Consider the following 26,878-nt stretch of genomic DNA (forward strand, 5'->3'; position numbering starts at 1 on the left):
CTCTATCCAGCTCTCTCTTGAAAGCATCCAATGAACTGGCCTCCACTGCCTTCTGAGGCAGAGAATTCCACACCTTCACCACTCTCTGACTGAAAAAGTTCTTCCTCATCTCCGTTCTAAATGGCCTACCCCTTATTCTTAAACTGTGGCCCCTTGTTCTGGACTCCCCCAACATTGGGAACATGTTTCCTGCCTCTAATGTGTCCAATCCCCTAATTATCTTATATGTTTCAATAAGATCCCCCCTCATCCTTCCAAATTCCATTGAGCCAAACAGCATGGAAACAGGCCCTTCGGCCCAACTTATTTGTGCTGACCAACATGGCCCATCTATGCTAGAAGGGTCTCAACCCAAAACATTACCTATCCATATTCTCCAGAGATGCTGCCTAACCCAATGAGTTCTCCAGCACTTTGTATACTTTTGTGTAAAGCATCATCTGCAGTTCCTTGCTTCTACATTTTGTCTGTCCCACCAGCCTACGTTTGGCCTAGATCCCTCTAATCCTTTCCTATCCATGTACCTGATCAAATGTCGTTTAAATGTTGTTATTGTACCTGCCTCAACTACCTCCTCTGGCAGCTCATTCCCTGTACCCACCACCCTCTGTGTGAAAAGGTCGCCTCTCAGGTTCCTATTAAATCTTTACCCACACACCTTAAACCTATATCCTCTGGTTCTTGATTTCCCCTACTCTGGGTAAAAGACTGTGCATTCACCCTATCTATTCCTCTCATGATTTTATAGACCCTCTCTAAGATCACCTCGCCGCCTCCTTCGCTCCATGGAATAAAGTCCCAGCCCACCCAATCTCTCCTTATAGCTCAGCCTTTCTAGTCCTGGCAACATCCTTGAAAGTTGCATCAATCAGCGAGATTTACAGTAATAAATACCAATGGTGAAAGCCAGGATTGAACCAGGGACTTTCAGATTAATTTCACCTGGCAAATTGGCACTACCAGCATCCTCAAAGGATTTGCAGAAACAGATATCCTGTCTCCATGGAATGGCAGGCCAAATATTTGGTTATTCCTGCTAACCTTTTCACAAAAAAAAGCCCAAACTGTCAGCCCTGCATGAATTCACATCCAGTAATAAATGATTAAATACCAGTCACATCACCCACGGCAGCCAGAGAGTAAAAGTAGGGGTCCTTTTTATTTTTATCTTACAACAATGCAGAACATGGCCCGGAGCACTCTTCCTATCCACTGCTGCTTTAGAACTAAGCCATAACCCAGGCTTGATGCTTTCTTCATGTTTATTCATGTTCACGGTATTTGGTCACGGCTATTCATCATCCCTGTTGTAGCTACCTTTGCCTCAGATTAGCAAGCCTTTGAGTTGTCAGGTGGACAACTTTTGATTCAGATACAGTATCGGAAAGCAACCACACACACATACACGCTCACACACAGTTCTCAGCAAGCACTTATGTCAGAGTCAAGCAGCACGGAAACAGGCCGTTCGGCTCAGCTTGTCCATGCCGACCAAGAAGCCCCCATCTAAGCTATTCCAATTTGCCCACATTTGGCCCATATCCTCGATACGTTTCCTATCTGTGTACCTGTTCAACTGTCTTTTAAATGTTGTATTGTACCTGCCTGAACTACTTCCTCTGGCAGCTTGTTCCATATACCTGTGTGAAAAAGATTCCCCTCATTTTCCTATTAAGTCTTTCCCTTCTTACCTTAAACTTTGCCCCCCTGGTCCTTGATTCCCCTCCCCTGGACAAAAAACTCTGTGCATTCACCCACGCGCATGCACCCTATCTGTCACACTCAAGATTTTAAACACCACTGTAAGATCACCCCTCAGCCTCCTGTGCTCCAAGGAATAAAGTCCTTGCCTGCCCAACCTCTCCCTACAGCTTAGGGTTTGTCCTGTGAAGAATGCAGGAAAGGTCCATCTGTTTTACGGCATTTTGGCTGCTGAATTATGGGATCATTTAGCAAATTGTTTTCAAAGGAAATCATCGCTGTTGATGAAATTACTTGAGAGAAAAATGCAAAACGCTGTTTTCTTCGTGTCCACAACCAAATGCCAAAAATGGCCCTTGTCGAATTATTGCAAAGTTACAGCTGCACAAAATAATTCTGCTGCTGTGATAGAGCAGTGGGAGGTGTGCAAAGAGAGAAAGGAGAGAGAGGAAGGGACAGAGAGAAAGAAACTATGGGCGGCACGGTAGCGCAGCGGTAGAGTTGCTGCTTTACAGCGAATGCAGCGCCGGAGACTCAGGTTCGATCCTGACTACGGGTGCTGCACTGTAAGGAGTTTGTATGTTCTCCCCGTGACCTGCGTGGGTTTACTCCGAGATCTTCGGTTTCCTCCCACACTCCAAAGACGTACAGGTATGTAGGTTAATTGGCTGGGTAAATGTAAAAATTGTCCCTAGTGGGTGTAGGATAGTGTTAATGTACGGGGATCACTGGGCGGCACGGACTTGGAGGGCCGAAAAGGCCTGTTTCCGGCTGTATGTATATGATATGATATGATATGATGATATAGGCAAATTAACTGGAGTGGAGAGAGAGAGAATATAGAGAAAGAAAAAAAGAAAGGAGAGAGAGAGAGGGAGAGAGAGAGAGAGAGAGAGAGAGAGGAGAGAGAGAGAGAGAGAGGAGAGAAAAAGAGAGACAGAGACAGAGACAGTGAAAGGGAGCGAGAAAGAAAGAGAAAAGGCGAGAAAGAGAGAGAGAGAGAGAGATAAAGGAGCCATGAAAGAAGAAAGGAGATAAAGGAGTGTGAATAGAAGATAAAAACTTTTCCAGTGAGACCCCGTATTGTACAAGTACGACATTAATTATTGCAGCTTTGTGTGCGCTGACACTTGCAGTCTAGATTAGACTTTCCCGAAGATTTACTGGGCAATTATCCACTTCACGTGTACCTTTCTTTTTCTGCCTCATTTTTCTGTGACAGGTTATCTCTTTTAAGTGGTGTGCTGTCTATGATGGTCTTTTGTAATTCTTCAGACACCCTGATCCTAACTGGAGAGGCTTCTGCTGCTTGTTCGGTGGCTGTAGAAAACAAGGTAGAATTGTGATCATATCTGTACAACACACAAATGACTTGGAATGTTGTTATGCACATCATTATCTACAACTTACCAACCCCTTTGAGGCAAGAACTCGTTAAAATGCAACCCATTCTAACGGCAGGTATCAGCAAACTGAATATAATTGACCCACCTCCTTTGCTCTTGTTCCCAGAGCATTTTTATCACCAGATCTGGCTTTAAATCTGGTCTCCACACATTGTAAATGAAAATCAATTGGCGATTTAAGAAATATCTATTTCAGTATTCTTCTCCATATCTTAATGTCTCGTCTACACATATGTACACACCACTAGCCCAGTTTCTAACCAGCCAATTATTTTCTTTAAAGAGCGTAAATCTGCAGAAAAGAAGCCATATATTAATGTAAAATCTAATTAAACCTCTAACTAAATACACTCACAGCGAGACCCAGCTATTGGCTTCCAAGGTGTGATCGAAAGAGGCCAGTCTTCTGAGGCAAGATTTATGAATGTAATGTTACAAGTTAAATATTAGGGAACATTAGGAACCAAGTTATCAGGACACGGGGGGATGATGGGGAGATTACCAAGGGGTGGTAGTCACGGAATTGCTCAGGATTTCGGGATCAGCCCTGTTAAAGGGGTGTTTGTTTGACCACACTGCTCGGTGGAAGGTTAAAACCATGGTTAATGTATCGCAGGGCCCCGATTTAAAATAGTTTGCATCAAAATTGATACCTTCTCAAAAATTATATTGCTCGGTCACAGAGATCGAGTCAATGCTACGTCTTTTGCAACCTTTTGTGCTGGCACCAAATCCATTCAGGATGGCAGCGACATTAAAATATCACACCCATGGTTAAATGTTGGAATAAATAACCAAATGCTTAATGCACCCACCGGCCTGTTACTTACTAGGTTCTAAACAAGGGGAGTAACGTTTAAATATATTACAGGGCATTTCAGAAAGGACGTAACTGCAGCAAGATTGAGGTGGAGTATTTGTACATTGTCCTTTCACATTCATGGTGTGAAATGAAACCATAGGAACAGGAGTAGGCCATTGAATCCCTCCAGCCAGCACTGCTGCAGAGTGCAGCCCAGCTGACAGAATGAAAGGAAAAATTTCCCAGTAGTCTCCAAGACTCCTGAATTAACTTATTTTGGTGGCCAAGCCAGCAGTGTTCCAGATGTGTAGGAAGGAACTGCAGACGCTGGTTTAAACCGAAGATGGACACAAAAAGCTGGAGTAACTCAGCGGGACAGGCAGCATCTCTGGAGAGAAGGAATGGGTGACGTTTTGGGTCGAGACCCTTCTTCAGACTGAGAGTCGGGGGAAAGGGAAACGACAGATACAGATGGTGATGTAGAGAGATAAAGAACAAATGAATGAAAGATATGCACAAAAACCCGATGATAAAGGAGACAGGGCAATGTTGGCTATGACAGACTTTGAAATGAAGAGTTACTATCTGGAATTGAGCACATAAAAATTACCCATCACACCCTTCCAAAAATATAATGGAGGAAGGCAGGAGGAAGAGCATAGAGGTAAAAATTTAGTACCCAGAATGAAAATAAATGGTGAAAACATTTGGGGGACAATATTGGGACAACTTTACTAAAAATGGCTTCTTTTCGTTAGTTTAGTTTAGTTTAGAGATGCAGCGCAGAAACACGCCCTTCGGCCCACCAAGTCCATGCTGACTAGCGTTCCCCATACATTTGCACTATCCTGCAGACCAGGAACAATGAATAATTTTTACCAAAGCCATTTAACCTTCAAACATATACGTCTTTGGAGTGCGGGACGAAACCGGAGCACCCAGAGAAAACCCACGCTGTCACGGGTAGAACATACAAACTCCGTACAGCCAGCAGAATTGAACCCGGGTCTCTGGTGCTGTAAGGCAGCAACTCTACCGCTGCACCACTGTGCCGCTCTGAAGTGAAATTTCAATATTGAATTTAAAAGTTTTAAAAATAAATGGTAGCTGATTTGACATCACATCATTTCATCGTGATCCGATCGTTTGATGAAGATTTTTTTTTTTACAGATCTGTGCTCTTTGACTGCATTTCGAAACATAGAAAATAGGTGCAGGAGGAGGACATTCGGCCCTTCGAGCCAGCACCGCCAGTCATTGTGATCATGGCTGATCATCCACAATCAGTAACCTGTGCCCAACTTCTCCCCATATCCCCTGATTCCACTAGCCCCCAGAGCTCTATCTAACTGGGCAGTTTACACACTGTAAACACGTGGTCAACTTTAGCAGTGATCAGACTATAAATGCACACATTGCATGAGGATCTTTGTTGTATCCCTATTAAGCTGCAAGTGCAGCAAAGCTGTTTACACAAGCTAACACCAAATGGTTATTAGGCTTTGCAAAAACAGTGCAGAAGTTTACCCCCAAGAAACATACAAAACCATATGGTAACACTTCACATTAAAAGTCTGCTTACAAGGTACTAAATATTTAGCACTGCTGCAACAGCATTACATCCCATCCATAGAAAGCAGCTGCTGCTTAGTAATGACATAAGGGCATCGCTATTTATTTGGATTTTAATACATCCGTAAAACAACTAATTAGATTCTGAGTATTAGGTAAGATTGTGTGACGCGGTATTAATTTGTAATAAATACTGGCTATGAATTTAAAATGTCTTGTCATCTCGTTGAATGATTCTATTTTGATGTTTTATCCAGAGTCTCATTACATTTAGCTTAATCTAACTAATGAAATCAATAAACTACCTGGGTTCATGGCAAATCTGCCCAGTTGAGCCATTCTTTTGTTTTTCTACAATTGACCGGACAAAACAACATAAGAAAGGAACACTTCTAATTCTGATTTATGTTAATTGTTCATTTAAAATAGAGTGGAAGCTTTAATGGCAGGAATGGGTATTTAGATAGGCCCATGTAGTGGAGGGAGGAGGGTGTGTTTCCTTGTTTCTACCAACCTGCTAACTGGCGGTTTGGCACTACACAGTATCAGTGCAGGTTTAAGACATTTAAAGATGATGTTGCTTTTTGCGGTCAACGCTTCGTTTACAAGTTCATGGAGCAGAATTAGGCCATTCGGCCCATCAAGTCTATACTCCGCCATTCAATCATGTCTGATCTATCTCTCCCTCGCAATCCAACTCTCCTGCCTTCTCCCAATAACCCCTGACACCTGTACTAATCAAGAATCTGTCAATCTCCGCCTCAAAAACATCCTCTGGCGGCCTCCACTGCCCTCTGCGGCAATGAATTCCACAGATTCACCACCCTCTGGCTGAAGAACTTCCTTCAAATTCCTTTCTAAAGTTACGTCCTTTTATTCTGAGGCTATGACCTCTATTTCTAGACTCTCCCACTAGTGGAAACATCCTCTCCATATCCACTATATCCAGGCCACTTAGTAAACAAAAATGGATGTTGGTGTGAATATATGGCGGGTAAAAGAAATGCAAGTTTGCATTGTTTAAATAACCAACATTTAATGTAAACGCCAGGGAGATCTGAGAGATTTTCAGGAAATTGACACAGAATGCCCCCAAGTCTCCAGCACTGACAAAAACTAAAAATGATTACGAGCAGATTGAGCTGTCAAATACGTAAAGCCACAAGTCATAATTCTACTTAAAGACTACCATTATTGGTTTGCTGCTGTCTGATCATAATATGAACAGAAACTAGATGTTTCATAAATGTAATATTTGTGCTTTCCCATAAATGTGTGTGGTTAAATAAAACATCTTCCACCTGGCAGATCTTCTAAAGCATTTGCACAGTCAATCTGATCCTCAAAGAAAGAGGTTGTGCACCACTGCTTGAGAATATCCATGACTGCTATAATGGCCTCTGAAATAATTGACTATTAGCAAAAATTCAGATGAAAAAGAGACTCATCGCTGGCCTTTACCACTCATCTGCTAATCAAAACCCCCCTTATCTGTACTCACCTATCACTACAGATAGACACAAAATGCAGGTGTAACTCAGGGGGGTCAGGCAGCATCTCTGGAGAAAAGGAATAGGTGACGTTTTGGGCCGAAACCCTTCTTCAAAACAGAAACCTCACCTATTATTCCTTTTCTCCAGAAAGGCTGGCTGATTCACTGAGCAACTCCAGCATTTTGTGTCTATCTTCGGTGTAAAAACAGCATCTGCAGTTCCTTCCTACACGTTTCACCGCTCACTTGCCAGGCTTTGTCTCGTCCCACCTCTTGTCCACGTTTCTCCCCCCTACTCTATCAGCCTGAAGAGGATCCCGACGTGATGCTGCCTGACCCGCTGAGTTACTTCAGCACTTGGTGTTCCAAGGAAGATTCCAGCATCTGCAGTTCCTCCTGCCCCCATTGGCTTGTTGGTTGGCTCCCAGTTTTCCCAAGCTCCATACTTCAGCTAACATCCCAGATGCCATCCTACCACCAAGGTAGATCCACCGGAGGTGGAACGCACAAGGAGATGGGAGGAGCGCGGGCTGCACCATGGAGTTTCTTGAGGTCCAAAGTTTAAAGTGTTTAAAAGGAAAAGGATATCAACCATCTTCCCAGGAATAGCCAGCGATGGGCAAGCTTCCACCCATGCCAAATTACAAACATACATTTACTTTTAGAATGGGACAACTTTAATCTCACTCAGCTGATACCACTTCCAGATTAGACACAGATGCACAGCAAAGTTCTCTCACTTCTGCCCCCAAAATATGCCTTAAACTCACTCAATGACCATGATCCTGGGCACAGCAACTTTCATATTTCACTCCCGCACAAATCTTGCTTGGTACCATCTTCAAATCTGCGGTTCACTGCACCCAACACCTTTACATTTAGTAAAGGACAGCAACCTTGTTGAGGTGGAAACCAGAGGAAATCAGGACAATTTTTTCAGGACTGAAGCTGTCCTGTTATTATTGTGCATGTTGCCCTAACCTATCAGCAAAGGTGCTCTCATGGATCTAAATTTGGGGTGGCACAGTGACGCAGCCGGTAGAGCTGCTGCCTCACAGCGCCAAAAACTCAGGTTCAATCCTGACCTCAACTGCTGTCTGTGAGGAGTTTGCACGTTCTCCCCGTGACCGTGTGGATTTCCTCCAGATACTCCAGTTTCCTCCCACACCCCAGGGATGTGCAGGTTTGCTGGTTACCTGCCCTCTGTAAATTGCTCCTGTGACCAGGGAGTGGATGAGAAAGTGGGATAACATTGCACTAGTGTGAACGCGTGGTCCTTGGTCGGCGTGGGCTCAGTGGGCCAAAGGGCCCGTTTCTACTCTCTGTCTTTCAATGGTCTATCCCACAGCACCAGCTCTCTGTGAATATTACTTTATTAACAAGAGATGCTTTTAGTTTTATTTAGCTTTAGAGATACAGCGTGGAATCAGGCCGTTTGGCCGACCGAGTCCACGACGACCATTGATCACCCTTAAGGGCCTGTCCCACATTAGGCGATTTTAAGGCGACTGCCGGCGACTGTCAAAGTCGTAGCAGGTCGGCAAACTTTTCTTTTACCCGACGACAATGACCACGACAATGCCGAGTCAGGTCGCGATTACAGCGTCTTCGGAACATCGCGAAATTCCCACGCTGTCAATGCTTCTCCGGCGTCCTAATTTTCGCTGAAATCACTGACAAGTCGGTAAGTACTTGAGAGTTTTGAGCTATAACATCTTGTATGGGTTACTTAAAAACCAAGCATCACTGTAACAAGGAATAAACTGGATTTACTTCCAGTTTACTAATAGCTGTATTAAAAACATTAATTTTAAAAGTGGTTAAGTGGATTTTTGTGAAAACTGTGTGGGCATTCTTTGAAAATGTAAAGGAGATTCATATCTGGTTTCTGGGTTCCATATCTGGGTTTGGAACCCACTTTAAATGTAATGGCTGATGGCCATAAACATCGCAAAAATTCCCACGCTGTCAATGCTTCTCCGGCGTCCTACATTCCGCTGAAATCACTGACAAGTCGGTAAGTACTTGAGAGTTTTGAAATAAAACATCTTGCCCGGGTTACTTGAAAACCAAGCTTCACTGTAACAAGGGGAAAAAAATGGATTTACTTCCAGTTTACTAATAGCTGTATTAAAAATTAATTTTAAAAGTGGTTAAGTGGATTTTTGTGAAAAGTGTGTGGGCATTCTTTGAAAATGTAAGGGAGATGCATATCTGGTTCCTGGGTTGCATATCTGGGTTTGGAGCCCACTTTAAATGTAATGGCTGATGGCCATAAACATCGCGAAAATTCCCACGCTTACCTGACCGTCAAACTGTCGCCTCCAATCTACCTGTCAAATGTTCTGACGGTAAATAAATTGGTTAAACACAAGCATTTTATGGTATTTTTAAATGACTTTACTTATTTTAATATTATGTGCTTCTAAATGCATCTAAGAGAACCTATCAAACCTGGGGACAGCGTGCGACAGCGCCCGCAATAAGCAACAATACCTGGCGACAAGCCAGCTGTCGCCGAGAAATTTCAAACCGGATGATTTCTCAGCGACGCGCCGAGATCCACTACGATTCTTGGAAGACTCCTCACGATCATGCCTGCGACACCCCGGCGAACTGTCGGAGACAGCCTAGTCGCCGGCAGTCGCCTTAAAATGGCCTAAAGTGGGACAGGCTCTTTACACTAGTTCTGTCCTACACATGAGGGACAATTTACAGAAGCCAATTAACCTACAACCTGCACGTCTCTAGAATGTGGGAGGAAACCAGAGCACCTGGAGAAAACCCACGCGATTACAGGGAGAACGTGTAAATTCTGTACAGATAGCACCCGCAGCCAGGATCGAACCTGGGTCTCTGGCATTGTAAGACAGCAACTCTACTGATGCTCCATTGTACTGCCCTTTTGATTCATGTCGTGACAGAGGAGGAAAGAAATTCAGCTCTTTTGTTGGTTTAGTGTGTTCACATTATCCCAGTGAGGCAATGCTATCTTTTCATTCTCCAAAACATATTTATGTGCTACATAACTGATGAGCTGAATAATCCGAGTTCAATCAGTGCTTTAATAGCTCAGCACATTTATGATAATAAATTTATTGATATAATAATTACCTTGAATTGACATATAAATACGATTACTAATTAAAGTGAAATCCACTGAAGAGATAGCTTCACAGGAATTAACTTCCACGCAGCGAGCAGCAGTGGAGGCTGGCACTCTGCTTCTGCTCAACATTAAAACAAACTCCATAGATCATTTGTCATTGAGCAGATTGGCCGTAATAAGGAGAACTAAAAAAATCAAGGCCATCATGTTAAAAAGATAGCACTTTTACAACCATCATCTTCTCAGGCAGTCTACTGGGGGCAACTAACTTTTATAGTGATCATGACTAGGATGTGGATGTCAGGGATCCCCATGTGGAATGCTTTGCAAGCTTCTCACTTAAACTGGCTGCATGGATCCAGACCTCTCCTCAGTCTGGTATGTCCTCAGCTCACAGGTTTAAGGTGAGGGGGAGGGGGGGGAAGGGGGGAAGATTTAATAAGAACCTGAGGGGTAACATTATCACACAAAGGATTGTGGGGGTATAGAACGAGCTGCCGGAGGAGATAGTTAGGGCAGGTACTATCGAAACGTTTAAGAAACATTTACACAGGTACATGGATAGGAGAGGTTTAGAGGGGTATGGCCAAATGCAGGCAGGTGAGACTAATGCAGATGGGAAATGTTGGACAGTGTGGGCATTGGGCCTGTTTCCACACTGTGACCATGGAAGGCTGTGCTTCTGGTTTGCAAAGAGGGGGCAGGGCAGAAGAACAGAACTATGGTCTATTTGGCACGATTTAAAATTTCAGAAAAGAGGCTTGAAGGGCCCATAAGAAATGTTTTGCATGATCACCCCAATCTTGGAATCATCAATCAGCTCTTGATACAACTGCTGTTAAAGAGGGTCATGTCCTACTAAGGAGATACAAGGAACTACAGATGCTGATTTAAACAAAAATACAGTATGAAGAAGGGTTTTGACCCACAACATCTCCTCTCCTTGGTCTCCAGAGATCCCGCCTGACCCGATGAGTTACTCCTGCACTTTTTTGGTATAAACCAGCATCTGTAGTTCCTTGTTTCTCCTTTTTGCTGCTCCACTGTGAAATTTCCTCAAGGTATGCCTACGATGAAGTTCTCCTCCTCATAGTCTGAAGAAGGGTTCTGACCAGAAACGTCATCTATCCATGTTATCCAAAGATGCTGCCTGACCCACTGAGTTACTCCAGCATTCGTGTCTTTTTTTCATGTCTTACTAAATTGATTGAATATTTTGATGGCGCTCCCATGTTAATTTGTATTTTCATAAAACATTTGATAAGATACCTTATTTGATTAGTAGGAAGCCGCTCCAATTGGTATAGAATTGGCTGTGTACCTGAAACTATAAAGATGTTTCCACTGGCTTTGAATCTGCATGGGAGTCTGTGTAGCAGGGTTGTTAATCTTTACCATCTGCATCAACAAGATGGACAAAGATGAGGGATGGGAAAGAAAGAACTGCAGATGCTGGTTTAAACCGAAGATAGACACAAAATGCTGGAGTAACTCAGCGGGACGGACAGCTTCTCTGGAGAGAAGGAATGGGTGACGTTTTGGGCCGAAACCCTTCTTCAAAACAGAAACCTCACCTATTATTCCTTTTCTCCAGAAAGGCTGGCTGATTCACTGAGCAACTCCAGCATTTTGTGTCTATCTTCGGTGTAAAAACAGCATCTGCAGTTCCTTCCTACACGTTTCACCGCTCACTTGCCAGGCTTTGTCTCGTCCCACCTCTTGTCCACGTTTCTCCCCCCTACTCTATCAGCCTGAAGAGGGTCCCGACGTGATGCTGCCTGACCCGCTGAGTTACTTCAGCACTTGGTGTTCCAAGGAAGATTCCAGCATCTGCAGTTCCTCCTGCCCCCATTGGCTTGTTGGTTGGCTCCCAGTTTTCCCAAGCTCCATACTTCAGCTAACATCCCAGATGCCATCCTACCACCAAGGTAGATCCACCGGAGGTGGAACGCACAAGGAGATGGGAGGAGCGCGGGCTGCACCATGGAGTTTCTTGAGGTCCAAAGTTTAAAGTGTTTAAAAGGAAAAGGATATCAACCATCTTCCCAGGAATAGCCAGCGATGGGCAAGCTTCCACCCATGCCAAATTACAAACATACATTTACTTTTAGAATGGGACAACTTTAATCTCACTCAGCTGATACCACTTCCAGATTAGACACAGATGCACAGCAAAGTTCTCTCACTTCTGCCCCCAAAATATGCCTTAAACTCACTCAATGACCATGATCCTGGGCACAGCAACTTTCATATTTCACTCCCGCACAAATCTTGCTTGGTACCATCTTCAAATCTGCGGTTCACTGCACCCAACACCTTTACATTTAGTAAAGGACAGCAACCTTGTTGAGGTGGAAACCAGAGGAAATCAGGACAATTTTTTCAGGACTGAAGCTGTCCTGTTATTATTGTGCATGTTGCCCTAACCTATCAGCAAAGGTGCTCTCATGGATCTAAATTTGGGGTGGCACAGTGACGCAGCCGGTAGAGCTGCTGCCTCACAGCGCCAAAAACTCAGGTTCAATCCTGACCTCAACTGCTGTCTGTGAGGAGTTTGCACGTTCTCCCCGTGACCGTGTGGATTTCCTCCAGATACTCCAGTTTCCTCCCACACCCCAGGGACGTGCAGGTTTGCTGGTTACCTGCCCTCTGTAAATTGCTCCTGTGACCAGGGAGTGGATGAGAAAGTGGGATAACATTGCACTAGTGTGAACGCGTGGTCCTTGGTCGGCGTGGGCTCAGTGGGCCAAAGGGCCCGTTTCTACTCTCTGTCTTTCAATGGTCTATCCCACAGCACCAGCTCTCTGTGAATATTACTTTATTAACAAGAGATGCTTTTAGTTTTATTTAGCTTTAGAGATACAGCGTGGAATCAGGCCGTTTGGCCGACCGAGTCCACGACGACCATTGATCACCCTTAAGGGCCTGTCCCACATTAGGCGATTTTAAGGCGACTGCCGGCGACTGTCAAAGTCGTAGCAGGTCGGCAAACTTTTCTTTTACCCGACGACAATGACCACGACAATGCCGAGTCAGGTCGCGATTACAGCGTCTTCGGAACATCGCGAAATTCCCACGCTGTCAATGCTTCTCCGGCGTCCTAATTTTCGCTGAAATCACTGACAAGTCGGTAAGTACTTGAGAGTTTTGAGCTATAACATCTTGTATGGGTTACTTAAAAACCAAGCATCACTGTAACAAGGAATAAACTGGATTTACTTCCAGTTTACTAATAGCTGTATTAAAAACATTAATTTTAAAAGTGGTTAAGTGGATTTTTGTGAAAACTGTGTGGGCATTCTTTGAAAATGTAAAGGAGATTCATATCTGGTTTCTGGGTTCCATATCTGGGTTTGGAACCCACTTTAAATGTAATGGCTGATGGCCATAAACATCGCAAAAATTCCCACGCTGTCAATGCTTCTCCGGCGTCCTACATTCCGCTGAAATCACTGACAAGTCGGTAAGTACTTGAGAGTTTTGAAATATAACATCTTGCCCGGGTTACTTGAAAACCAAGCTTCACTGTAACAAGGGGAAAAAAATGGATTTACTTCCAGTTTACTAATAGCTGTATTAAAAATTAATTTTAAAAGTGGTTACGTGGATTTTTGTGAAAAGTGTGTGGGCATTCTTTGAAAATGTAAGGGAGATGCATATCTGGTTCCTGGGTTGCATATCTGGGTTTGGAGCCCACTTTAAATGTAATGGCTGATGGCTGATGAAACATAAACATCGCGAAAATTCCCACGCTTACCTGACGGTAAATAAATTGGTTAAACACAAGCATTTTATGGTATTTTTAAATGACTTTACTTATTTTAATATTATGTGCTTCTAAATGCATCTAAGAGAACCTATCAAACCTGGGGACAGCGTGCGACAGCGCCCGCAATAAGCAACAATACCTGGCGACAAGCCAGCTGTCGCCGAGAAATTTCAAACCGGATGATTTCTCAGTGACGCGCCGAGATCCACTACGATTCTTGGAAGACTCCTCACGATCATGCCTGCGACACCCCGGCGAACTGTCGGAGACAGCCTAGTCGCCGGCAGTCGCCTTAAAATGGCCTAAAGTGGGACAGGCTCTTTACACTAGTTCTGTCCTACACATGAGGGACAATTTACAGAAGCCAATTAACCTACAACCTGCACGTCTCTAGAATGTGGGAGGAAACCAGAGCACCTGGAGAAAACCCACGCGATTACAGGGAGAACGTGTAAATTCTGTACAGATAGCACCCGCAGCCAGGATCGAACCTGGGTCTCTGGCATTGTAAGACAGCAACTCTACTGATGCTCCATTGTACTGCCCTTTTGATTCATGTCGTGACAGAGGAGGAAAGAAATTCAGCTCTTTTGTTGGTTTAGTGTGTTCACATTATCCCAGTGAGGCAATGCTATCTTTTCATTCTCCAAAACATATTTATGTGCTACATAACTGATGAGCTGAATAATCCGAGTTCAATCAGTGCTTTAATAGCTCAGCACATTTATGATAATAAATTTATTGATATAATAATTACCTTGAATTGACATATAAATACGATTACTAATTAAAGTGAAATCCACTGAAGAGATAGCTTCACAGGAATTAACTTCCACGCAGCGAGCAGCAGTGGAGGCTGGCACTCTGCTTCTGCTCAACATTAAAACAAACTCCATAGATCATTTGTCATTGAGCAGATTGGCCGTAATAAGGAGAACTAAAAAAATCAAGGCCATCATGTTAAAAAGATAGCACTTTTACAACCATCATCTTCTCAGGCAGTCTACTGGGGGCAACTAACTTTTATAGTGATCATGACTAGGATGTGGATGTCAGGGATCCCCATGTGGAATGCTTTGCAAGCTTCTCACTTAAACTGGCTGCATGGATCCAGACCTCTCCTCAGTCTGGTATGTCCTCAGCTCACAGGTTTAAGGTGAGGGGGAGGGGGGGGAAGGGGGGAAGATTTAATAAGAACCTGAGGGGTAACATTATCACACAAAGGATTGTGGGGGTATAGAACGAGCTGCCGGAGGAGATAGTTAGGGCAGGTACTATCGAAACGTTTAAGAAACATTTACACAGGTACATGGATAGGAGAGGTTTAGAGGGGTATGGCCAAATGCAGGCAGGTGAGACTAATGCAGATGGGAAATGTTGGACAGTGTGGGCATTGGGCCTGTTTCCACACTGTGACCATGGAAGGCTGTGCTTCTGGTTTGCAAAGAGGGGGCAGGGCAGAAGAACAGAACTATGGTCTATTTGGCACGATTTAAAATTTCAGAAAAGAGGCTTGAAGGGCCCATAAGAAATGTTTTGCATGATCACCCCAATCTTGGAATCATCAATCAGCTCTTGATACAACTGCTGTTAAAGAGGGTCATGTCCTACTAAGGAGATACAAGGAACTACAGATGCTGATTTAAACAAAAATACAGTATGAAGAAGGGTTTTGACCCACAACATCTCCTCTCCTTGGTCTCCAGAGATCCCGCCTGACCCGATGAGTTACTCCTGCACTTTTTTGGTATAAACCAGCATCTGTAGTTCCTTGTTTCTCCTTTTTGCTGCTCCACTGTGAAATTTCCTCAAGGTATGCCTACGATGAAGTTCTCCTCCTCATAGTCTGAAGAAGGGTTCTGACCAGAAACGTCATCTATCCATGTTATCCAAAGATGCTGCCTGACCCACTGAGTTACTCCAGCATTCGTGTCTTTTTTTCATGTCTTACTAAATTGATTGAATATTTTGATGGCGCTCCCATGTTAATTTGTATTTTCATAAAACATTTGATAAGATACCTTATTTGATTAGTAGGAAGCCGCTCCAATTGGTATAGAATTGGCTGTGTACCTGAAACTATAAAGATGTTTCCACTGGCTTTGAATCTGCATGGGAGTCTGTGTAGCAGGGTTGTTAATCTTTACCATCTGCATCAACAAGATGGACAAAGATGAGGGATGGGAAAGAAAGAACTGCAGATGCTGGTTTAAACCGAAGATAGACACAAAATGCTGGAGTAACTCAGCGGGACGGACAGCTTCTCTGGAGAGAAGGAATGGGTGACATTTTGGGTCGAGACCCTTCTTCAGACTGCACTACCCGCCCTGCGGAAACCATGCCAACCAGCGATCACCCCATACGTTGACACTACCCTACACGCTAGGGACAATTTACAATTTTACCAAAGCCAATTAACCTACAAACCTGTACGTCTTTGCAACGTGGAAGGAAACCGGAGCACCCAGAGAAAAACGGGGAGAATGTACAATCTCCACACAGGCAGCACTCGAGTTCAGGATCGAATCCGGGTCTCTGATGCTGTAAGGCAGGAACTCCACTACTGCGCCACTGTGTCGCCCTGTCAGTGCTGGGTGGAACAAAGTGGCCTACAAATACATGAGAGAGGTACATTGTGTCCCCTGAACCATAGCTAGAGAGAAGCCTTGGTAAAGCTGTGATTGCAAATGATTTCACCATAATCAGTGCAGAATCTCCGTGACCAACACTTGGCGTGAACTTTCACTCGAGGTTGTGAATTGGCTTGTCCATGGAAACAGCTAGCTGACCTTCTGCGATGGCACGTCTTACCGGATAACTTCAGCAACCGCCGCACACAGCGATCAGTCGTTGGGAAAAAATACATTGTAAACTGATGGCAGCAATGGGGCAGCACGGTGGCGCAGAGGTAGAGTTGCTGCCTTTCAGCGCCGGAGACCCGAGTTCCATCCCGACTACGGGTGTTGTCTGTACAGAATTTGTTCATTCTCCCTGTGACTGCATGGGTTTTCTCCGGGTGCCTCCTACACGCCAAAGACGTACAGGTTTGTAGGTTACCTGGCTTTGGTAAAAATTGTAAATTGTCCATAATGTAGGATAGTGCTAGTATACGTGATGATCACTGGTCGGCGCAGACCCGATGGGTTGAAGGGCCTGTTTCCACGTTGTAAATCCAAACTAAATCAAACTGATGCTTCCAGAATTTCTTACAATACAGAAGCAGCTTAACCATCTGCAATATTTTAAAAGGTGCAAATTCTGCAGATAGTTCATGCAAGTTTAAAATTCCCTCTGAAGTTTACCATTTACCTTCACAGCTGAGCAGGTCGGATTGCTTTCTGCAACGTTTGAAGATCTCCTTCTCCCCGTGAGCCTCCGGTTCATGCTGTTGCCGCTGTCGTAGCCTCTCCTCCAGGTTCCGAGCTACTTCGAGAGAAGGGGCAGGGTCTACATAGAATGGGTTGCAGGAAGGTCTTAATGGAGCGAGCTCGCAGTTATAGGAATTATACCAACATTGAGACAGTTGCAAAAAGGAGATTAGAAAAGACAAACACAGCCCGTCAATCTTCAGTAAGAATAAGACAAAATGATTGAAAGAATCCTTATTTTATAAATGCACTTAAATGCCAGTCAGCTTTCATTCAAGTGCCTGTTTCCGCACTGTATTTCTAAAGTCTATAGTCTATTCCCTTCCTAGAAGATGTTTTCTGCTTCATCCCTTTCCCTGGATTAAAAGTCTCAAAACTTTATTCATCAGACATACAAGCAGAATTAGGTCATTCAGCCCATCAAGTCTACTCTGCCATTCAGGCACGGCTGATTTATTTTTCCCTCTTAACCCCATTCTCCTGTAACCTTCGACACCCTTACTAATCAAGAATCTATCAATCTCTGCTTTCTGTGGCCTCCACAGCTGTCTGTGGCAATGAATTCCACAGATTCACCACCCTCTGGCTAAATAAATCCTTCCCTGTTTCCATTCTGAAGGTACGACCTTTAATTCTGAGGTTGTTCCTTCTGGTCCTAGAACTGGTGCGAAGGGGTGATCGATGGTCAGCGTGGACCCGGTAGGCCCAAGGGCCCGTTTCCAAGCTGTATCTCTAAACTAAAAGGTCCGCATTCCACCAACGAATATATCAAAAAGTTCCACCGTCTGGCCACCAGCAATTCCAACGATGACGGTAATTCCACACGGGATTGATCAAACTCGATTTCTAATTGATGCTGAATCAGCCCGAGGAGAAAATGCAAAGAGAAAATCAACACACAAGTGTGATACATCAACAACTGCCCATGAGTGACAGGCTGCCCTGGGTCCAGATCAGCTCCGGTGAGGGCTTTCACTTTGAGGGAATCCATTTGAAAGAGGTTGGACTGAAAATGTCACTTGCGTTTAGTGTTTGGATGAGAAATAAATGAATTTAAATATTTTAAGGAAAGATGATTTATAATTGATTGGGTGCATCTTTATTGTTATCTTAATCAGACTGCAGCCAAAGCACATCAACAGCCATGGCTGGTTTTAAACTGCATATTTAATGATGTGCTGGTGCCCCTAGCAGGGAATCTATGCACAAACACACTTTGGTGTCTATTTGCACATCTGCATACCTTCCCCAGGGAACAGAGCGAATAAAAATTGCACTGAAGCTTCAAATCTGAGGACTTACACATCTTCTATTGATTATTCCGATCCAGAGACAGAATGAAAAACTATTATACTATATCTGGTGAAATTTACTATCTGTGGACCTCTGTGCTGTCGAATAGATTTTCTAATCAAAGTCTCTGTTAAATTATAGCCTGGATTGACAGAATGCCGCACAGATCAGAAGGTTAGAGGCTGTACATGGCGACAGTGTGCAGTGGAAAGCCAAGTCAAGCTAAGGCTTAAGGTATTCTTCAGTCAAAGCCTTATACAAGAGGATTATGAAGCAGTTTAAAAGAGAACATATATACATATACACACAATTCTCAACTTGGAGCCATAGCGGATGAAGCAAATGTTCTGTGCTGTGCTGTAAACCTGGAGTGAAATTATTGCCATTTTTAAAAACAGTCCAGCTTGTCTGCAATATATTTTGGTCTCAGATTAAGCGGTTAATTGTATTTGCCTTTAGAGATCCTATTGCTGTGCAGAAACTGGACAGCACCACTGATTGGCTCATTGTGAGCTGCTCATATTTTACTCCACCTCCTTGTCTTAATTACCAGATAGAAAGATTCCTAACTGGATGTGACCAACCTTAATCAAAGATGGAAAATTCCAATCAAATCTGGACAGTCAGGAACCAGCACAACAAAAGCACACAGACCCATGCTCTGGTAATCTGCACCTTGAAACACTTTATTAAAAACTTTTCACATAACCATTACAATGCTGAAAGTAAAATCAGAATTAAGTTTTATTGTTCCATAATTTAAATTTAATTTCCAAAATTCTGAAACCAGACGAGGTGTCACATATTCAAAATGTGTTTAACATTTTCACTGTTTTATTGCACACAAAGGCTTTTACACAGTGTGCTGCAGGATTACTGAGGTGATTTTGAGGATACTTCTCTCTCAGTCATACACTACCAGCTTTTATTGTCCTCCACAAATGCTCCACACTGTCAGTATTGGCAGTGATTTGTTGAACCATTGTCATTCTTATGGTAAACATAATCTCAGTGTGAATTTATTCACAAAATGCTGGAGTAACTCAGCAGGTCAGGCAGCATCTCGGGAGAGAAGGAATGGGTGACGTTTCGGGTCGAAACCCTTCTTCAGTCTGAAGAATGGTTTCGACCCGAAACGTCACCCATTCTTTCTCTCCCGAGATGCTGCCTGACCTGCTGAGTTACTCCAGCATTTTGTGAATAAATACCTTCGATTTGTACCAGCATCTGCAGTTATTTTCTTATATCTCAGTGTGAATAGTAGGTTCCAACAACAACAACAACAACAATGGAAAGTGGTACGGAGCCACAGCTACTGGTGCTGCTGTCTCACAGCACCGGAGACCAGTGTTCAATCCCAACCTCGGGTGCTGTGCGTGTGGAGTTTGCATGTTTTCCCTGTGACTATGTGGGTTTCCTCCCAAATCCCAAAGACAGCGTGTTTGCAGATTAATTGTCCTCTGTAAATTGCCCCTACTATGAGGGAGTGGATGGGAAAGTGAGATAACATGGAACTCGTGTGAACGGGTGATCGATAGTTGGCGTGGACTGAAGGCACTGTTTCCGTGCTATATCAAAACTAAACTAAATAGCAGTTAATTTTCACATCAGTATGGTGCTACTTGGAGGGAAACCTGGGAGTGGCGACACTAACGAACGCCCACTGTCCTTGTCCCTCTGCATGTTTGACCGTCGTGAGCTTGGGAGGTGCGATGGCATTTGGAAGAAGCACACTGACTGACAGGTTGGCAACGCATCTTGTTATACTGTTCACACTGCAGCCAGGATGCTGTCTCACAGTAGTGGAAAGAAGCAAGTACGTTACAAAGGAGGGTGCATTGCTAATCAAGCAGTTCAGTTTTCATTGGGTGATATGAAGTTTCTGGAAGCAAAGTGATGGTTTAACTCAGCGGGTCAGGCAGCATCTTTCGAGAAGAAGGGTGGGTGACGTTTCGGGTCGGGACCCTTCTTCAGACCAAGGTGGGTTCAGGACGGAAGAAGGGTTCTGACCTGAAACGTCACCCATCCCCTTTCTCCAGAGAGGCTGCCTGACCCGCTGAGTAACTCCAGTACTTTGTGTCCATCTTCTGTATAAACCAGCATCTGCAGTTCCTTCCTACACATGAAGTTTTCCTAGAGTTTTGTTGGGCAAGTGGAGGACATTTCATTGCAGTCCAGACTTGTGCCTTAATGAAAGGCGTTGTGTTGCTGGGATGGAGTGGGCTAATGGTGCTGCCAGTAGCTGAGTAGGGACATGCCGTGGCCAATGAGGACAGGACACACCTGAGCACTCTCCCACTGGTTGTAGAACAAATCAACATTGCTCGTTGTAGCTGCAATGGAACATCGTGCTGAGATGCTGCTCAGATTGTCAACAGAGCAGAGGCATTCTACGCACACCCTTCCTCCTTCAATTAGACGCCCTTCCTGGCAGCCACGTCCCCCTAGGCATCTCTCCATGCTCCACAGCCATGTAAAGAAATATAGATATCAAAGTGCCCCATCCAAGTTACAAGTTGCGCCCTTTCCAATATCATTGCTAGTACCAGGTGATGTTTGACATGAAATAATAATATCAATCACGAGAGAGCAGCAGGTCAGCAGAGCATTTCCTTGGCCAAGTTGAACCTGATATCTTGGGACTTCATGGTCCAGAGACAACATTGCAGTTGTTGTAAATAGCAGAACTTGCCACCCATTTACTCAGCACAGGCTCCACCAGCACTGCAGGCTAATTGGTATATTGTTGGTCATCGCAGTTCATTGGAGCACAATATCGACTTGCATTACCAATTTCCTCCAATCACATTGGAATCAGCGATGATCTCCTTCACAGCAGAAGCCACGTCCAACTCCTGTAAAACTAATAATCATTCCCTGCCCTTACTGTACAATTTGAAGGAAGTTTAAACTAAATATTCTCATTATCTGAACCCCCCCCCACTGTCCTTGTCCTTCTAGGTGTTTTGGAGGTGCTGTGGAAGGAGCCCGATGACATTGGCAAGTTGGCAAGGCATCTCGTTACTGCTCACACCCCTGATCACCGAGGCAGCTTTCAAATCAAACCACACTCGTCTCCAAGCTCTCTCTGGCCAGTGGGCACAACAATCCCCACAGTGGTTATGTTTCTTGGGGCAGAGAAAGCAGATTGCCACTTGGGGCAGTCTACCCATCCCCCCTTTCTCAGACCCCCCCAATCCTTTCCTGGGCAAGACGGAGGCAACTCAAAGCCCCCGCGGCCGGCTCTGGGAGGGGAATATGGGCACCAGGCTGGAGAGAGGCTGCAGGGAATGTCACATAATAGAAACCCGACAAAGGAGACTGTCGCCCACGTTAGAGCTCGACACTGAAGAGCAGAGCTCACAGAAAATTCAAACCAATATGCGTTGCTACCTAATCAATTTGCAGTTATCTTAAGTAGTCTGCTTTTTAATGCAGAGCGGTACTGATAATATTTGTTTATTTAAATGCGGATAGAAGCATGGATAATAGAGGAAAGCAGCTGCATGCAGAGCTCAAGTCTTTTTGCTGTCAGTTTTACGCCATCATTAGCAGACCATGCTCAGCGGGGTCTGCCATTATGTCTCCTAGGGGCAGTGTAATTATGCTTTGACATAATTAACCCAGTGAGCCCAGGAGGCAGGCCAGCGCAAAATTCAGCTCTAATTATTTGTTATGTGCATGCTAATGAGACCAGCTGTGCTACAATCATATAACACGAGCAAATTAATTTACATGACTACATTTTAAGGCTTCGAATGATGCCTCGTATGCTACTTGAGAATTTTCAACCAAAAGGAACATAAACTACATGATAACGGACATATCAACACTATGCGTAGAAATAGGGTGGTACAGTGGTGCAGCTGGTAGAGCTGCTGCCTCACAGCGCCAGGCACCCGGGTTCGATCGTGACTTCAGGTGTTGTCTAGCAGAGTTTGCACATTTTCTTTGTGACTGCGTGGGTTTTCTCCGGCTGCTCCGGTTTCCTCCCACACTCCAAAGACGTACAAGATGGTAAATTAATTGCCTTTGATAAAAATTGTAAATTGTCCTCAGTGCGTAAGATTGTGTTAGTGTACAGGGATCGCTGGTCGGCATGGACGAGATGGATCAAATGGCCTGTTTCTGTGCTGTATCTCTAAAACTAAAAACTAAAACTAAATAGGGCAGCTGATAGAGCTTCTGCCTCGCAGCGTCAGAGACCCCGGTTCGATCGTGACTTCAGGTGTTGTCTGTGTGGAGTTTGCAGGTTCCCCCTTTGGAGCACATGGGTTTCCTCTGGGTGCTCTGGTTTCCTCCCACATAGAAACATAGAAAGTAGGTGCAGGAGTAGGCCATTCGGCCCTTCGACCAGCACCTGTTCTTGCTTTTTCCCCATATCCCTTGATTCTGTTAGCCCAAAGAGCTATATCTAACTCTCTCTTGAATACATCCAGTGAATTGGCCTCCACTGCGTTCACAGATTCACAACTCTCTGGGTACATCCCAAAGACGTACGGATTTGCAGGTTAACTGGCCCTCTCTATTTTGCCCCAAATGTACAGGGAGTGAATGAGCAAGTGGGACAACATGAAACTAGTGTGAACGAGTGATCGATGGTCGGCGTGGACTCGGTGGGCCAAAGGGCCTGTTTCCATGCTGTATCCCTAAACTAAACGCCTCACCTGACTGAAAAAACATCTAATATTGGATCATTAATATAAGAATATCTCCAATGAAACAGAGACATTTACAAGTCCAGTCAATAACTATAAAGACATAATACTTGACACTACCTTGTTGTTTCTGGGGTTTAGCACCAAATTAATTAACAAAGGGAACTGGGTAAAGGTTGGGTTCCTAATACTGCAATATAATGATTTTGAAGGACGTCCTGGTGAACGGTAGCTCTCAGATACTTGGCCATAGTAATAATGAGCCCCCTGGGGCTGCTAATGACTGTAATGCCTGGAGAAAATGATTATATAACTACTACTATCTGTGTCGGTCTTTCATTTCTAATAGTGCGTTGTGCTTGGGCCTCGTTACACTGGCCAGAGGTTTAGTTTAAATTGTTGTGGACTGTGCAGTACCTGTGATATGGTCCAAAGAGAGGGACCATATCACACCCAGGTCACAATTTTCGTGAAGCCTTCAACTGGCCTTAGGTCACATCACTCCATGTTATACCAACTACACTCCAACTACACTTGGGGACCCAGCACAATGATGACCACAAAATGTACACGCAGGTAATGAATATTATTACCTGCGTATGAGAGGGGATCTTATCGAAACGTATAAGATTATTAAGGGGTTGGACACGTTAGAGGCAGGAAACATGTTCCCAATGTTGGGGGAGTCCAGAACCAGGGGCCACAGTTTAAGAATAAGGGGTAAGCCATTTAGAACAGAGATGAGGATGTGAATCTGTGGAATTCTCTGCCTCAGAGGGCAGTGGAGGCCAATTCTCTGAATACATTCAAGAGAGAGCTAGATAGAGCTTTTAAGGATAGCGGAGTCAGGAGGTATGGGGAGAAAGCAGGAACGTGGAAACTGATTGAGAATGATCAGCCATGATCACATTGAATGGCAGTGCTGGCTCGTAGGGCCGAATGGCCTACTCCTGCACCTATTGTCTATTGTCTATTATGTGGGCAACTAATCACAACCATCGTTCTTAACCAGTTATCACAAATATTCGGCTGGATTTATGAGAACTTAGTTGAAGTAAGGATTGTTCTGAGTCAGTTTTCTAGTTTCACCAGCACTCAAATCAAAACGTCACAACTGTTTTAAAAAAAGACCAAAAGTGCTGGAGCTACTTAGCGGGTCAGGCAGGATCTCAGGAGAACATGGGTAGGTGACGTTTCAGGTCGGGACCCTTCTTCAGACTCAGTTCCTCGCTGAGTGTCTCCAGCATTTTGTGTCTTTTTTTTAAACAGTTGCAACATTTTGATTGTGTTGTATTCATGAATTAGAATAGATTGCTGCACTGTTCTGATGACCTAATTCCAACATTTTAGACTAACGGACAGATTTAACATTAAGGTGCAAAATTAATTGTTGACTTGACAAAAGTTAGGTTTGTGACCAGGTTTTCACTGATTTGAGAATCATTTATAAATTAGGTGATGCGAAAAGATCTTGTGTGAGTGGCGCTGATCCAATTGGAAACAGATCTATGGATGAAATACCTGCCCTCTATCAGGTTTGTTAACCTGGAATGGGCCAACAGTGGGGGCTTGTAAAATTAAACAGGAAATGTTTAATAATAATAATAATAATGTATTACATTTATATAGCGTTTTTCATACACTCAAAGACGCTTTACAGGGATTTAAAGAACATAGGGAAGTGAATAAATAGATAAATAAGTAAACGAACAGAGAAAGGAGACAGAAGGTGAGGTGACCTTCAGTGGTTGAAGGCAGTACTGAACAGATGAGACTTCAGTGATGTTTTGAATGTGGTGAGTGAGGAGGAGTCTCTGACGGTTTGGGGTAGTGAGTTCCATAGGGTGGGAGCAGCGATGGAGAAAGCCCTGTCCCCCCAGGATCTGAGTTTGGTCCGGATGGGGGGGGATAGGAGATTGGCAGCAGCAGAGCGGAGGGTGCAGGTGGGAGTGTGCCTGTGGAGGAGGTCAGTCAGGTAGGATGGGGCCAGGTTATGGAGGGCTTTGTAGGAGGAGGATCTTGTACTGGATTCTCTGGGGGAATTTAGCAGCAGCACAGTGGCACAGCAGTGGAGTTGCTGCTTTTCAGCTCAGAGACCCGGGCTGGATCTTGACTACGGGTGCTGTCTGTACGGAGTTTGTACATTCTCCCTGTTACAGTGTGGGTTTCCTCTGGGTGCTTCGGTTTCCATCTACATTCCAAAGACGTGCAGATTTGTAGGTTAATTAGTTTCTGCAAATTGTCCCTAATGTGTAGGATAAAACAAGTGTTTGGGGTGATTGCTGATCAGCGCAGACTCGGTGGGCCGAAGGGCCTGTTTCCGCGCTGTATCACTAAAATTAAAAGGTCTGCTTAGTGAAGGAAGGATCGAGATTTAACCACATCTGATTAAATGGAATTGCCAGGAATTGTAGCCAAAGATTGTCGAAGGCAGCAAAGGAATTCCTGGCACCTGTAACAGCCACAAAGGAAAGAGATAGGAAATGGGATCAGAGGATAAAGGGCTACACAGTGGCTCGGCGGGTAAAGCTGCTGCCCAACAGCGCCTGAGAACCGGGGTCGATCCTGACATCAACGGGTGGCGCAGCGGTAGAGTTGTTGCCTTACTGCGCTTTCAGCGCCAGAGACCAGTGTTCGTTCATGACTATGGGTGCTGTCGGTACGGAGTTTGTACATTCTCCCCATGACCACATGGGTTTCTCCAAGATCTTTGGTTTCCTCCCACTCTCCAAAGACGTACAGGTAGGTTAATTGGCTTTCTATAAATGTAAATTGTCTCTAGTGTGTGTAGGATGGGGTTAATATGCAGGGATCACTAGTCGGCACGGACTTGGTGGGCCGAAGGGCCTGTTTCCACGCTGTATCTCTAAATTAAACTAATCAGATGCTGTTGTGTGTTTGCACATTCTCCCTGTGATCACGTGGATTTTGTCCGATGCTCCGGTTTCCTCCCACATCCCAAAAATGTGCAGTTTTGTAAGTTAATTGGCCTCTGTAAATTGCCCTTGGTGTGTGGAGAGCAGATGAGGAAGTGGAAAAACATAGAAATAGTGTGTGAACGGGTGATCGATGGTTGGCATGGACACGGTGGGGCAAAGGGTCTGTTTCCAGGCTGCATCTTTAAAACTAAAAGTTGGTGCCAATACCCGACAGTAATGTGGGACACATCTTTGTAACTTTCAGTAAATGACAAATCTATTCCAATGAGTTGCTCTGGTTTGAACAGCACTTCACTTCATAAATATTAAACAAGTATTCAAATAGGATGTGATGCAGTAAGGGTGACCTAATTGTTCAAATCACTCAGTATTTATTGCTGCAGATGTATAGTTCTGTAATAGTGGAGCTGTGATTTGTTTATCATCTACAATGGTTGCAGTTTGGTATTTTGTTATTAACCCTTGAACTAAAATCTTAGAGCCAATGCAGCACTGATTCCAATACAGTCGTGGGAAATAAATGCAAACAGGAATATTTGATCTTGCCCTGCTGCATGACATCACTCTACATGCAACAAAGAGTGTGACCACTCATGCAACCCCTGCCTCTGTGACGCATGGGATGGTGGCACAGCAGTAGAGTTGCTGCTGCCTTGCAGCACCTTATTGCCTCGCAGAACTGGTCCCACTAGCCTGCACCTGGCCCACATTCCTCCAAACCTTTCCTATCCTGTATTTGGTCAAGTGCCTTTGAACAGTGACACAGCGG

The 26,878-nt window shown here is 44.3% G+C and overlaps 1 protein-coding gene across 5 annotated transcripts in view; it reads right to left on the reverse strand.

Moving 5' to 3' along the window:
* cux2b (cut-like homeobox 2b) overlaps positions 1-26,878 on the reverse strand; it is a 280,485-nt gene that overhangs the window by 55,652 nt on the left and 197,955 nt on the right. For 4 of the 5 annotated variants that reach the window (XM_078421594.1, XM_078421597.1, XM_078421596.1 and 1 more), the window contains exons 5-6: positions 17,161-17,298; positions 2,892-3,021 (exon numbers count right to left, since the gene is read on the reverse strand). In XM_078421594.1, coding sequence (XP_078277720.1) covers positions 2,892-3,021; positions 17,161-17,298 — 268 coding nt within the window. The remainder of the gene's footprint in view (positions 1-2,891; positions 3,022-17,160; positions 17,299-26,878) is intronic. The other variant, XM_078421595.1, reaches the window with a different exon arrangement.

This window comes from Rhinoraja longicauda, chromosome 25 (assembly GCF_053455715.1).
Source record: "Rhinoraja longicauda isolate Sanriku21f chromosome 25, sRhiLon1.1, whole genome shotgun sequence".
NCBI classification, from domain to species: domain Eukaryota; kingdom Metazoa; phylum Chordata; class Chondrichthyes; order Rajiformes; family Arhynchobatidae; genus Rhinoraja; species Rhinoraja longicauda.